The sequence below is a fragment of the Antrostomus carolinensis genome, unplaced genomic scaffold, assembly GCF_000700745.2.
Source record: "Antrostomus carolinensis isolate BGI_N321 unplaced genomic scaffold, ASM70074v2 scaffold40444, whole genome shotgun sequence".
Lineage (NCBI taxonomy): Eukaryota > Metazoa > Chordata > Aves > Caprimulgiformes > Caprimulgidae > Antrostomus > Antrostomus carolinensis.
The window spans coordinates 8905-24138 of NW_010312111.1; the positions used below are offsets into that span (position 1 = coordinate 8905).

At 49.5% G+C, this 15234-nt stretch overlaps 1 protein-coding gene across 1 annotated transcript; it reads right to left on the minus strand.

Annotated features, from left to right (window-relative positions):
• Positions 1 to 1689: 1689 nt before the first annotated feature.
• On the minus strand, positions 1690 to 13242 carry DLST (dihydrolipoamide S-succinyltransferase; the record flags this gene model as incomplete). The annotated part of the gene is given in 14 exon segments (XM_010166937.1): positions 1690 to 2397; positions 2894 to 3061; positions 3604 to 3687; positions 4570 to 4643; positions 5215 to 5345; positions 7172 to 7269; positions 7954 to 8039; positions 8311 to 8469; positions 8947 to 9058; positions 9705 to 9760; positions 10258 to 10332; positions 10695 to 10750; positions 11791 to 11839; positions 13190 to 13242. Coding segments are annotated over 14 exon segments (1336 nt in total), but the record flags the coding sequence as incomplete, so codon positions are not given.
• Between the last annotated feature and the right edge of the window lie 1992 nt (positions 13243 to 15234).

Here is a 15234-nt window from a genome sequence, read left to right on the forward strand (position 1 = left end):
ACTCCTAGGCCTGTGGCTGAAGCCACACTGTGGCTTCTTGCAACGAAGTGCCCTGGGCATCACCCAGGAACATCAAAAAAGGAAGCTTCAAGCACAGCAGCTGCACAACCCTCCTACAGCACATCCCAACAGGGCAGATTAAATAAAGCAGTTTGCTCGGCTGCCTCATTTTCAGAGCTTCACTCTACATTCACTCCCTGGGTAGTTCAAAAGCCTCGTTTATTGCAGCTCCAGACAGAATACAGGCATTGCCCTGCCCCGGGCTCACATACAAAGTCAAGGTGGGCCCTCTGTGTCCTCAGCCAGTGCAGGGCACTGGGTGCTAGCAGCGTTTTTTAATCAGAACCTTCTCTTTCATTCAATTTATTTGTGCAAGAGCAGCTAGACTCTTTGCCCTTCCTTTATACACCACAGGGAAGGGGTTCTTCCTCTCTCTCTCCCTCACCTTCTACCTCAACCAGGGACAGTTGGAGGAGAGCCGAGTCCACACACGGGTTTGTCCGTAGCGGCCAGAAAGCCGTAGGAAGCGGGACTCGGCCCCGCTCTCCCTGTGGCCAGCACGCCAGCTCTGAGCGCCATCGTTTTCTGTTAAACGGGGCCGCCTTCTCCACTTGTAGTCAGGAAGAGCAAACCATTCTCTGAAGTTGATGTCAGAGCTGGAAAAACCCTGCCATGATGCAGGAATGATTTCGTATTGTTCCAACAGGGACAGTTCCCTGGGGAAATCCCTCTGCAACCCTTAACAGCCTTTTTCCCACTTGCAGGATTTACAACACTCCCGTTGTATCAGGGAAAACCCAAACCAGCTCACTCTGTACTTTAAAAGCCTGTCCCAGTTCTCCCTCTTGGCCATCATGCCATTCAGCAAATACTGGGATTTCCTTGCCCTCTGTAACAGTTCTGTTGCTAAACCAGAAAAAGGATGATTTCCAGCCCTGAAAACCTCATCTTTGCTGGGAAGAGCCAATTCTGCACCAACGAGGGTTTGAGGACAGTAGCATTCACAGCCAGAGAAGCCTCAACTTAGTAACACCAGGGACGGGCCCAGCTCCTACTCCCTCTTTTCTCTCACCATCAGGTAACATGCTTCTCGTACTACAGTAAGGACACTGCTGATGCCCAAGTCCTCACCCAGGAGCTGCTGCGCACCCCCTCAAACACACCCCACCTCGCAGTCGTTGCCCAGTTTTATTTCATTTAAAATCCGCTGTGTTAAATATTTTAGTTACAAGTTCTGTGTAGAGGGTAAGAGTAATAGACTCTGCAGGCACTAGCAACCCCCTCACTCCCCAGTACATATGTGCGCTATCGGATTTAGGACTGCCCCCCTCCCCCCAAAACCAGCAGCCTCGGGCTGGGATATACATTACACTTAAAGACCTGGCCCTCCCCCGCTGTCTCTTTGCTGGTAGCAGGCCAAGGCCTTGCACGCAGGAAGCCAGCAGTCGGATCCACCGTCAGTGAGCTGTGATTCAAGGATGGCTGCTGGGGGCTGGTTCTTTCCCCCGTGTCGGGCATGTAATGGTGAAAGGGTTGTCCCCCCAGAAACAGTGCTACCTCCACAGAGGTCACAGGCTCTGCCCACCTGAACATCAACGTTCACACCACCAGTGACCAGGCTGGAGAGAGACAAATGATCTCCAAGGGAACACAGGGGAGCTGCCACCGCTGTGTTCCTGTCTGTGGAGGGAGTGTAACGAGGGCACTGCCAGAGGCATGACACTCGCCTCAAGCCCTGCTCTGATCAAAACCCCTGCTGCAAGCAGCATGGGGGTCCCCGGTCTGCCCTTGCAAGGCAGATGAGTGTAAAATATTCTCAAGCAAAACAGGGACAGAACGGTAGCCTTTCCTCTCCTCTCCCTCCCAGGAACCTCAGTGCTGGGAAATAAAGCTGAACCCTGCTTGGAGCAGCAGGGAAGGGTACCCTAGCACAGCAGCAGCCAGCAGTTTCCAGTGGTATAGGACAAGCTAGAGGTGAGAGTGTGGTGCTGTGAGGGAGAGGATGCCATACAGACGCCTCTGGAAAGGCAGTGCCATTCAGTGGTTGGCCCACTACACAGCAATCCTTGTGAGAAACTGAGCCTTTGTTAAACAGAACAGGAAAGGAGGTAGGAATTATCCCCACAATTCCTGCCGGGACAGCTCTGATCACAGCGGAGGGAGGGAGACTGGAATGACCCCTGCCAGTTCCTGAATGCCCTGCATCGTCCCTGCTGGTGCTGCAGCCCTGCCCTGGGTGGGTTGTGTGGGGGTGCGGCTGCTCTACAGGTCAAGCAGCAGCACATGGGGATCCTCCACCGCTGCCTTGATCTTGCGCAGGAAAGTCACGGCCTCTCTGCCGTCAATCAGCCGGTGATCGTACGTCAGTGCCACGTACATCATGGGCCGCACCTCGATCTGAGGGGAGGAATAAGACAGGCGTTAATCAGTGAGCTCATCCCTGCTGCCTGCGTAATGCCCTTCTGTGAATTCAGGGAAGACCTGGCTTGCCTCTCCTGAATCCAGGGCTCAGGCCCTCCTGGTTGTGTCCTGCCTGGCAGGATTACCCACCCACACCCACTCACCCAGGCACTGAAGCAGCACTCAGGCTGGCTCCACACCACACAAGACTAGGTCCCTTTCTAGAGCTACCACGAAGGCTACAGCCTCTTCTTCCTCACACCTAGGCAGATTATCCAGTTCTCCCCCTCACAGGTAGGACGAGGCCCCCTGCACACCTCAGGCAAATGCCGGTGTCAGCAAAGCTGCCCTACATCCATCAGGCTCTGTTCCTCCTTCACAGCAAAGCGGTTTTTAAGTTGACACCAACCCCCTAGAAAAAGCATACGGACTACGGTCCTCATCCCACTGAGCCCTCCCCACTGTTCACTGAAACCTGCACAGCTCCACCTACCTTGCCTCCCACAGCCACAGGCCTGTCAAAGATGGCATGCATGCCTAAGATGGCAGACTGGGGTGGGTTAATGATGGGTGTCCCAAACAGCGACCCAAAAACCCCTCCGTTGCTGATTGTGAAAGTGCCGCCATCCATGTCTTCAATGGCCAGTTCATTTTTCCGTGCCTAGAAGAAAAAGTAAGGTCTTAGAAAGCCACACAGATTGCAGAAGGCAAAGGACAAGGGACTGGATGTTCACCCTCCCCAGGAATAAATGCTGATGGCAAGAGCTTAACTTACTGATCTCTTCAGCTGAAACCAGCACAAACTACTTGAAAATCTATCCTGTCTTTAGATCTGAACATTTACTGGTTTTGGGGAAGGGTTCTCCTGCCTTCACTTCCAACTCTGGCTTTTGCAGGAGACAGGCACAAGGACTTCTACCCCAGGGCAGTTCAGCCTTGGCCTCTAAAGACAAAGGTGAAGACACACCATGTCACTAATGCATAGTTTGCAGTCTTCTGGAAGGGCAACAAGTAGATAGGCCTGTCCTGTAAGGCACAGGAACAGCTACAGCCGTAACTGGATCACTCCCCACAGCACAACTCGGTGTGTCAGAGGTCAGAGATGACGACACAGAGGGACTGAATCAATTCAGGCCTATCCAGCACCCCCAGTTCTTCCCATTCCTCCCAACCCTTTTCACAAAAACCTCCAACCTTCCTTACCTTCTCCCCCAACTCATAGATGGCACGCTCTATGTCAGCAAAGTTCATGTTTTCTACGTTCCTAACGACGGGGACCACAAGACCCTAGGGAGAAGCAAAGTGCACAATCAGCGAATCCCCGGCAGCAACACACAGACAACTGTTACTGGGCAGGAGCCTGGCCTCAGCCCAGCAGAGCTCTTGTCTCCTCCTCAAGCCCACAGCAGGTGGTTGGCAGAGCTGCCTCACACCCTGGCAGCCTGCTGGGAAACCCAGCACAACACACACCAAGGGCCAACACCGTAAATGAGACACCTTCTTTGCCTTTGTAAGCCCGTCTCACAAAATCAACCAAGCCTGACTGGACCCAGGTCCACGTCCGTAAAAGCAGGTGAGGCACCGGGCAGAGTTCAGCTGCCACCTCCCTTCTAGGTGAGAAGAGCAGAGTTCCCGTGTGCTGGAGCTCCTGCAGACTTTGGGAGCACTGACAGAACTTCAGCCCTGGCAAAACCTCTGCCTCACAACAGAACCAACTAATTCAACATCTGTATCTCCATCCCATACTCTCCCTGGACAGGAACACCTCTCTGAAGCAGCAATGTCATTTACAGAAACGGTGGGACAACACAGAAGGCTTAGCCAAAGGACAGGATGTGCAAAGCTTTCACTATCTATGCCATATCCTCGTGGATCCATGAAAAAAAAAAAAAAAATGTTTCCCCAACTTGGCCCTACTCATTAACCACCGAGATCTGTATTGACCTTGTTACCGCATCTCCTAGTACAGTGGCAGAATATTCTTTGTTGTCCACCTCCTCCCAAAACCCATCTCAGCAGTCCACAATGTATCAGGTGTCTCATTTAGAAGATCAGTCTCATCAGTAAGTTTCCACTGCAGAAGAGCTCAAAGCTGAGTTGGCTTAAAGTATACAATCATCCCAGACCCAAGGCTGCAGGAACCACGGCCAAAGCAGCTGAGGCACCTACCCGGGGAGTGGCTACAGCGACACTGATGTCCACATAGTCCCTGTACACAATCTCTTTGGTTGTGTCATCAATCACTAGAAGGAGAAAAAAGCTGTTACACATGCAGTACCTGAGATCAAGTGCTCAAGAGGCCAGAAGTAGCCACAAAATCCTAACAACTCACTCATCCCTAGCTTAAACATAACTCCACAGAAGAATGAGCCCTCACTGCACCCGTGGGAGAAGCATGAGGACAGAAAGGAAACACAGTCCGGACAGGTCAGTCCCCCTCAGACATCCCCTTCATGACTCTCCTCTTTTGGGTCTGAGCAAGCACCTCTGACACCCCCTGGGAACTGCATCACACCCACAGCAGTTCCCTCTACACCAGCCAGCAGGCTCTTCCCTCTGTGGGCTGAGTACACGTGGCTCCAGCCCCACTCCTGGCAACCCCTTCGTAACAGCCCCTCTTGGCAAGCTGTCCTCTACCTGTGTAAGTGGCACGAGCAAAATCAGCTGCAGCACGTCGGACTGGCCCCCCTTTGCTGCATATTTGACTTGTTTGCCCAAGCTATTAGCCCTGCCATGGAGCTGGCCACCAGCTTTCCCCCATCTGCTACGCTCACTGGTGAGATGCACGACTCGCCAGCAATGGTCACCACTCACCTGCATTCACAACGGGCTGGTCCTGCAGAGCAAAAGCGGCAGCTTTCACAAAAGCTGACATGAAACCTAGTTTCAGGTTGTGCTTTTTCAGGAAGGGATCCTTGTGCACGGCTCTCATCTCCCGGATGTTGCTGCAAAACACATGAAAACGCTGGTCAGCACGGGGACCAAGAAAACACTGTTCCCTGGCTCCACAAGACATTTCAGTGCCAGCTCCAAGGATCGCAAACCCACACCACCATCTAACCGGCAAACCTCCAAGTCTGCTGAAAAATCACAGGTGAAGTGGGCTGAGGGTGGTTCTAAGGACCCCACCAAGGTTTTAACAGGAACTAATCCTGGACTAGAAACTCCACAGGACAGGGTTAATCTGTATGGCCCACACTGCCAGGCACAAAAGCGAGATGGGGCACGGCACAGGCCTGATGTTGCCACCGATTCTCTGGACACACCACTGCTGACACCAGTGTGGCACCACAGACAGCAACTCCAGGTGTGGCTGGGACAACCCAAGGAGAGTGAAAAACAGGAAATGACAACAGCAGAAAAGATGCACGTGGTGATCAAGGCAAAAGACTTCACTCATTGTGCAAGTCCAGAGCCAGGCAGCACGACGATGCCTCTAACTCAACTCCTTGGCTTTGGGAGTTGAGTGAGGAATTCACATGCTGTGGGAGCGGCTGTCAGCCCACCCACAGCCCTCAACCAGAGAAGTCACATTTCCCCACTGCTCTTATTTATCAGAACTGAGGCCATTTACAAAAAGTCAACCAAGCTATGGCTACAAGCTCTGCTTATCCCAGGCTAATCCCAGATGCTGTGGAATTGCACCGTCCATCCCTTCCCCCTCCAGAGACCTGGAGTCTTTGAAGAGACAGTTTTAGCAGGGGGCAGGGGTCTCCATGGTTTAGAGTGTTTGTTTTCCTGCAACTAACCTTGTTTAGGGCTAGGATTACTGCCCAAAGACATTAGTGCCTCCCAAGACACAAGGACTGCAGCAGTGACGATGAGTTTTGCTACGAAACTGGCTCATTATGGCTTCCTCCTTTCAGACGTTGTCCCCCCGCGGGAAGCAGGAGGCCCCAGCACAGGCCCTCACTGTTCAACCTCACAGCAATCAATCCAAACCAGATTACCTGATGCAATGAGAGCCCCAGGCCAGCGTAAAGCGACACCCCAATGAGCCTCTGAGAGGAGATAAAGCTGCAGCACTTCCCCTCCAATCAAGACTATTTTGCCAACCTTATTGTTCTGAGACCCAAATATTTACATGTTTTGTCTTAAGGAGCAGAATAGGATTTCACAAGGCAATTTGATTTGGGCACAATTTCCCCTTAATGCACTGTAACATAAGCTCACCACCTTCCAAAGCCATTAGTGTGTTCAGTCAGAGTCAGGAGACCCCCACCTGCCCGGAGGGGAAGGGGAAGGATGCTGGTGAGTCTCTGGAAAGCTGCACCACCCAACAGCAAGGGCCTCAGACCTACATAGTGCTCACCTGAAAGGCTGATGAGCCCTGGGGAAGCACCTCACTGGAAGCTAAACATGCCCACCTCCAAAAGCAGTAACTTGGTGTGGTGGGAGAAAGCAAATGCTACATCTCACTGTCTTCTAACAGCCACTATACAATAGAAACTAGTCACTCCTGGTCTCCTGCTCAACATCTACCAGTCCTCAAACAAGAAGCTCAAAGAGGAGGAACCAGACTGCCCCTTTTACAAGCAGCAGATAACTCCTCAGGAATGACAGGCCATTAGGAAACTCTGCACCCCTCACACCACAACACCAACACGGCCTTGATGCAGCTGTGCAGATGGTGGTACACACCTAAAAAGAGGTCCCAAAAGACATGTTGTCAGTCTCTCCAAAGAGAATCAGCAAGGTCTTGGCTGCTATTTAAAGATGACTGCCTGCATCTATTTCTACTCATAAAGGGAAAAAGAGGAGTGCTCCTCACCTCATATCAATCTCATTGAAAGTGGTCAGCATGGCACACGTATTCTGAGCCTCTTTCAGCCGCTGAGCAATACGCTGACGCATCCTATTCATTTTCACCTGAAAATGAAAAACATATAAGTGGAAGGTGCCTCAAGTTCATCTAGGTGGTAAAATGCACAAAAGGCCCTTCTTCTTGCCACCTGGTTGACTAATAATAGATGCCTAGAGCCCAGGTTTTCACTCCAAGTCTCCCTGAGGAGCATAACAGGCTGCGGAGTTGATTTCACTATGGAGCTGCCCAGCTGAACACACAGCTCACTTGAAAAGCAGCGCTGAATCACATCACTGCATAACTACTTCTGACCTACATGTTCCTCAGGACCTCCAAGCACGCACAGGTTTCCAGCATGAGGCTGATGTGAGAAGAGCAAGACTGCTAAGAAAGCAGGCTGCTCAACCATGTTCCCTTAAGAATGCACAAGGCAGCTGCAGTAGCCTCAGCCCTTTGCTGAGGGCTTGTGGACAGACCAAGCAGATCATACTCAGCCTTCTGTGCTCAGTCAGCAGAGCTCAAGACAAGACTTTTGCCTAGAAAAGACCTGTGTTAGATCAGACCTGGCTCTTCCTCCACCCCACCCCTAAGCAGTGCCCTCACATAGACAATTTCCCCACCTGTCACAGACCCACAGAGCTGCTTGTGAACAGGTAGATACGGACACATCTGTAAAGCTCAAGGTTTATACCAGAACAGACTGTCATCCAGCAGCAAGTGCTGGCAAGGTCCCTATTCCCACAGCTTACCCTATGCTCTGATCTGGCACCTTTGCTGGGCACTGCCTCCCCAGGAGGAGCTGCCGCTGGGGCTGCAGCTGGCTTCACCGCAGACACTGAGGGTAAAGAACACATCAGTCAAAAAGGGAAGCCAGGGCTTGACCACAATGCCCTGAGCTAGAAAGCCCGTTTGAGTCCCTTGCTCAAGTGACACAGTGCAGAAGCAGCCTTGAATTTGGCATAGTTGAGCTCTCCAGTCTGGAGCATGCAGGACAATAACACAGGGAGGCCTTCACCATAAACACAGACTGGTTGCTGTCTCTCACCTCACACATGCTCCCCAAGGAACAGAGCCTTGAAAACAGGAGAAAAGGGCTGTGGCCTCACCTGGTTTGCTGTCGATGGGCTGAGTTGACACAGGCGGCACTGGTGGCATCGTAGTGGGAATTGGTGCTGCAGCAGGGGGAGGAGGAGCAGCCGCAGCTACAGGTTCAGGGGCTGCAGGAGGAGGAGGAGCTGCTGCTGGTTTGGGCTTGGCAGGAGCAGCTGAAAGACAAGGAAGAACCACACTAAGGGCAACCACAGCTTCCAGTCAGGGATCTCTTGAGTCCAAATGATCCTTAAGTAGAGTGTCTTTATATTCTCAGCACTACTGAACTGACAGGAGCCACCACAAGAGGATCCCATGGTGAAAGTGTTTAACTCATCAACACCCCAGATCTCCTCACTGTGCAGGAGACTGGGCATTAAGGAGAAGAGGGCAGAGAAGGGAGATATGTCAGGGGAATCCTCAACTAATTTTAGCTTAGAGCTGCAGTCTCCTCTAGAGGGAGCAAAAGGAAAGCTCCCCCCTCAGAAGAACTAACACTGTACTTTTCTAATGGATAATGGGAGTATTTTCTTCCAGTTACAGAGGCAGATGGAGGAAACATTTAGCCTCTCTCAGCACCCCTCTAAATGCCTTGCTTCTATCTTCAACAAAAGACTGGTGAGGCCTGTGCAAGTTATACATGCCTGACCTACCTCCAGTTTTCCTGAGTTTGAACAGAGGTGTCCCCCCTTCCACTTTGCCACCATCGGGTACCAGAAGGGCTTCAATCACACCAGCTGCTGGGGCTGGAACTTGCACTGATGTCTGCAAAAAGAAAAACCAAGTGAAAACCCCCAAACACGGGATGGAGAGTAAGTGCCCAAGACCAGATGCCAACATACACAGATACATGCTGTAATCTGGCACAGACAGTGTCTCTGTCTCACACCATTTGCACCACTTTTCACACCCTCCACCAGGATTTTGTGCCAATACCTGGAAGTTTTAGCAGATGCTGGCAATGTAACATATAGCCTGATCTTCCTGCTCCAGGGTACAATCAAGAAATGACCTGCTGTCAGCATCTTCCTGACAGCAACATGGGAAGCAGAACTTGGCAGGGAGTTTTAGCAAGAACTTTAAGGCTTAAGAGTCCTTTAAGCAGTAAGTAAACCTAAAGGCTAAATTTAAAACAATGTGAAGACATCTCATGGCTCTGCAGATTTATCCTCTGTCTAAATGCAGACAAATTTCAAAGCTTAGAGCATAGAAATTGGAAGGAGTTGAACTGCACCTCCAACAAACATCAGTACCACATGTATGAGGAAGGAAGATAAGAAAAGCTTTTCTCCACGAAGGGAGCAGGAGACACAGGAAGGGCCTACAGGCTCTAGGAGCTCTCAGCAGGAGAGCAGCCTTACAGGGTACTCACTACAGAACTAGAGAAAGTTTTGGTCCAGAGAACTCCTACCTTGTCTGTTTCAATCTCACACACCACTTCATCTTCTGCCACTGTGTCTCCAACAGCTAAATGACAGACATGAAGACCACTGTGAGAAGGAAGGTCTGCTCTGGCCTCCCCTCTTAACCCACAGCAGTCTCGCCCGCTAACCCAGAATGTTCTTACCCCAGTCCTCCACATCTAAAGAAAAGTCTACCTTAAACAATCAATCTGTAGGGTCTGATTCCAGTTTAAACATCACCCTTCACCCAACATCACCCATGACAGAGAGGTGCCAAGGCACTAACTGCAATCCTTACCCCTTAGGAGAACTGCAGTTAACTGCCTCACACCTTTCTATGTGATCTCATTTAGGTTCCTGCTCCGGCAGGGGGGTTGGACTAGATGATCTTTTGAGGTCCCTTCCAATCCCCAACATTCTGTGATTCTGTGTGATTCTGTGATTTGTCACAGACTGAAAGGCACAGAGCAGGTTGTCACTCAGTGAGCTACAATCCATCCCTGAGCTGTTCAGTGCAGCAGCAACGGTGCTGAGAATTTCAGGGAAGAGGCAACTACTCACCTTTCTCCCACCTGACATCTCCTTCTGTGACTGACTCTGCAAAGGCTGGTGTGTTCACTGTAACCACGTCATCCCCTGTGAGCAAGACAGACAGACAGACTTGAACGCATTCAGAGCTCAAAACTCACAGCACTTCTTCAGCTTTGTCATCAGGACTGTACTAGAGGGGCTGGGACAACAGACATCAAATGCTGGCCTTCCTGCTTCAACACTGATGGAGATTTAACACCAGAGCCATTCCCATTTGACTGAAAGTCACATTGTGACAGAAATGCCAGACAAAACCTTTAGGGCCTTGGGATATAAACGCTCAGCCATCCACTGAGGCAGGACAGCAGTGGGCCTAGACCAAGGATGGAAGAGGTAGCTTCAGCTGTTGTCAGGACAGCAACAGGTAGCACAGGAGCCATCCTGCTGTCTCCTGACTTTTTACTTACTATGTACTGCAGTGGTTCTGAAGTAACGGACAGTGAAGACACTGGAGCTATTTACTCTGCAGGGAGAAAGAAAGATATGGACATGGAAGCCTGTTCCTCCGGAGGCTGCCGGCACAAAATTTACATTTGCTTAACTGATGTGAAAGGCTGCTCAGCTGTTCTGAGGTATTTGTTCCAAGGGACTCCTACTTACTTGTTCAAGCTGCAACAATCCCACTAAGAAGAAAGGAAACATTACAGCTTACCATCACTAGTGTGCTCAGAAACTCAGTGAGAACTGACATTTATGGAATTTTTATTTAAGGATACACCCCAATAGAACCCCTGCGGTTTAAACACTGATAAAAGGCTGAGCTAACCAGTCCTCTCCATGCCCAAGATGAGCACAGTAACCAGTTTTTACCTCCAGATCAGGACTGTCATTTCTACAGAAGTTGCTAAATTGCTCCAAAAAAAGAGAAAGCACCATAAATTGCCTATGGCAACACATCCAAGGCAGAGCTATTTCTCTCTCTTCACAGGGAGCTGGCAATCCCAAGCATTCCAAAGGATGGTTTTTATACCTAAAAACAGTACATTTGGAAACCTGAAGCAAATGTGCTTCAGCATTTCCTCTTAACACAGGCTACTTGGTGCAACAGAACATAATTTCAGGCTTTTATGGATGTGTTCTTAGGGTTATTTCCCCAGATGCATTTTTACAAGACCACCTCAGCAATGCAGACATTGCCATAGGAACAAGAGCACCGTGAACCACCACTCTTCTGACAGAAAGACCAGGTAGGACCACGAGGCAACCATAAAGCAAACAAGACTTCTAGTCAGATAATGAAAGGCTAGAGACCCATTTATCACCAGTCTCCTCATTCCTGTCCCTTCACTGCCTTGATATCTGGTTTCAGACAAAGCTTATTTTCTTTAAGCATGCCACAGTTCCTGACCTGCAACACCTAGATTTTGTGAGAGCTAGCTCCATGCTCCTACAATGTGCACGGGGATTTTATCACAACCATATTCTGTCTCCCAGTCCCCAAATCTTACTGGGGCTATAGCAGCCCCAGTCTCCCCACATCACAGCCCTCCTGGGGATACTTACACAAGCTTCCTGCTGTTGGTGTAAGCCAGTCCCGGGCTCCCAGCCACACCTGTGAATGAGAGCAGTGTTACCCCACAAGAACGTTATCCAGCCGTCCAGTGTCTGTGTCAGGTAAAGAGTGCAGAGGACACCACTGTCCACCCTGAAGGAAGCTGGGGACTAATCAGGGAATACAGTCATATAGAGGCACCTCAGTGCCAGCAAATGTGCCCAGAGTTTGCCAAGAATGGTGATCTTGTCTTCATTTAGATTTATAAAAAGATGGGAAAAAAGCCCATTTTGGGGCTTTTTGTTGGCCTCAAAGCTAAGAAGGACAACTTTGAAAAGAGCAAACACAGCAGCAGCTGCCCCAGTCAGAATAAAGCCAGAAAGCAGCTACTAGGGACAGCTCCAGGATGCTAAAACCTCAGTTGCTGCTGAGTTATCCTCACCAATACAAAGGGGTTCCTCATGGGAGCAGGGCATCAGTCCCTTAAGAAGCACTTCCAGGAAGCCTCACAGTCACACAGACAGGTAAGAAGGAAAAACAGAATGAAAACAGGGTGTAGGGCAGAGCAGCAAGCCACCATCACCCCTCCTCTCTGTCCATCCCCTGGCCCAACAATGGTTCTTATCCAGAACTCACAGCAGGGAGATACTTCTCAGTTTCACATACCCCACTGTCCCCTTCCCACACTGCTCACATGCCCTGACACTGCAATTTTTATTACACACTGAACTCCTGTCCTTTGTCTCTTTCAGGGCACTGGGCAGTTTTCCAGATCGACCTTAAAGAGAGCCAACACAGCAACTGGAAAACATAATTATCTCAATTACACAATGCCAGAAGGAAGAACCATTTCCCCACTGGATTTTTTTTCTTTTAAAAAGTGATACAATTTTGACATTGTCCTCTGCTACAAAGCTGATCCTGGAACTCTAGAAACTGGAAAAGGTAAACAGTTAACCAGTTTCTCAAAGCAGAATCAGAAGTGAGTGATGTAATGCTATGTAAGCACAGTACAGCTAGAAAAAACAGAGCTCTGGGAAAAATCAAGTTTCAGCACTGAAGAGGAGTTCACAGGCATACTAGATTTGACATGCCACTTAACATTCGCCCATCATTTTCAAAGGAGCTCATTAGAGAGCCAGTCTCTGCCACAGCACGCGCCCCAAGCGCTGCGATGTTTGAAATACACTGTGCTGCTGCTGCTGTGAAATCTTCACTAGAGCCGAATGGACTGGGCAGCAGGGACATGAGGCAAGGGAGGCACTCACATGGAAACACAGCTCTTTTCACCAGCTGCTTCTTCATTACATGACTGACAGAAATAAACCCCAATCAAAGCTATTTCCAGCTGCCATCATCGGCTCTGTCCTGGCTAGGTAGTTTGAAATGAAATAAAAGTGTAAGACTCACCAGACAGAGAGCGTCTTGCCAGAGTGCAGTTCCCCTGTCAGAGAGAAGAGGAACTATCAGTATTGCAAAAAGATGGACCCACCCTAGAAGGATTCTGTTTTTTCCACGAGACCTTGATCAGAGATGGGACACACCATTCCCATGCTCCAGACTGCAGGTGTGCTACCTTCCATAGCGTGCAAGAGTGGGAGATGGTGAGAGCACCTACACCCTCCTCTTTGCTTTGTCTCCTTCCTGGGGAGTCAAGTTAAACCTGATGCACTTGGTTTTCAGTTGTGGCTCCAGCTGTTCTGACCTCCTCATGCACACTTTCCTCTTTAAGAAGGAACAGATTTCTAAAGACTCATTCACTAAAATTTGCTATGAAAAGGTCAGGGGTAACTACTGGATACGATGAAAAAACATCCCATGATGTTTATTCCTACAGTCACAAACACAGCATCTGGGATTTGTTTGTTTGTTTTAAGGCTATGGAGCCTTTGAACTCCAGAAGGTCAGAATTTCCCTTGTTGGCAAAATTTCTACCTCCTTCAGTGAGCCAGGAATTCCACAATTGCACCTTCTGGTGACATTTCACTTCATACCCATGTAATCATTGACTGCACTCCTAGCTCAGCACAACATTCCTCAAAAGTGCAAGACATTTCATGATATTCCAGTTACTTTCCCTGTTGTTGTTATACATTCCTTTAGCACTGAATCTGCAGATCTGGAGAATCTAAGAACTTTAAAGCTATAGGAAAATAACACAGTAACCACAACTAAAATGCACTTGACTGGTTTGGAACAAGAGCTACTCAACAGCTCAGAGCACCCTCATCCAGCAGCTAAGGTTAGAGGCAAAAATTAGATTTCACTCACATCTTTGGTGTCTAAAGGGCAGTTTGTGTATAAGCCCTGATTTCAGCTTCACCACAGCAAGTGGGATTGGATATAACTGATCTTAAATATTATTTTAACTTCTAAACTTAATAAAACAGTTTGTGGAGCTGTGTGTGATAAGACAACACAGACATCAAGGACCAGAGAGATACTGAAGCTTGTCACACTGTCTACAGGACCCAGCGCTGTAGCACACAAAAACATAGTCAGTGAATACTTTGTATCGCCAAAACTACTAACAGGTCTGGAATCAGCCCCCTGGCAGCTTAATTACCCAAACTTATTAATGGAGTTGGCTTCTCAGATATTAACACGTGGTCAGGTCGATGATCGATGGGCAGCTCAGCAGGGTTATGATTAGCTGTGCCGAGGATACAGGCTAACTTGCTGCTAAGCCAGCCAGGGTCTGGCAGAGCTCAGGAGCTTCAGCCCCGCGCCGTGCGGCGACCCCGTTTGCCAGCCCACTGCAGGAACCAACGAGCCTGGACTGACAGTCCTGCAAAAACAGGGTCCAGCAGTGCCCACCGAGCTCCTGCCCTGGGTCTGGCTGGGGAGGGGAAAGCAGGGAGCAGGGCACAGCCTCTGCAGAGTCATGGTGAGCGCTACAATGCTTAATCTTAGTGCAGCACTGGCCCCTGCGAACCTAGATCTGGTGTGTGCAGAGCTCGCTCTAAGCTGGGATCAGTAAGACAAGCTTCCACTAACTCTGCTTGGTCAAGCATCTAGAGCACCAGGATCCTCAGCACCTATGTTAGTTCCTGTACTGATCAAACTCTTCCCACTTTCTGTAGTGTCACAGATAACATGAAGTTAATCAGAAATAAGCTATCAAGCAACCTAAGCTCCCCTCTGTTCGTTAATGTTTTCCTGGGTGCTTTAGAAAAAAAGTGGTCGAGGTATTCCTAGCATCCCAGGCAAAACTTGTTAAGAAAGAGGAACAGCCCCAGGCTGAGGCAGGAACACCCAGTTTTATTTGCTCGGGACCAGTTTACTGTAAGGTTAAAAAAAAAAAAAGTTTAGAAGGCCTGCCTTAAAACAAATCATTCTGAGAAAACACATCTGCAGCCTCTTCCAGGAGAGGCGCCAAGTCTGGGTTCCACAACCGCTGCAAAATTAAGGAAAAAATTGCTATCACTCCACCCGTCTGTCTTTTAGGTTAAGAA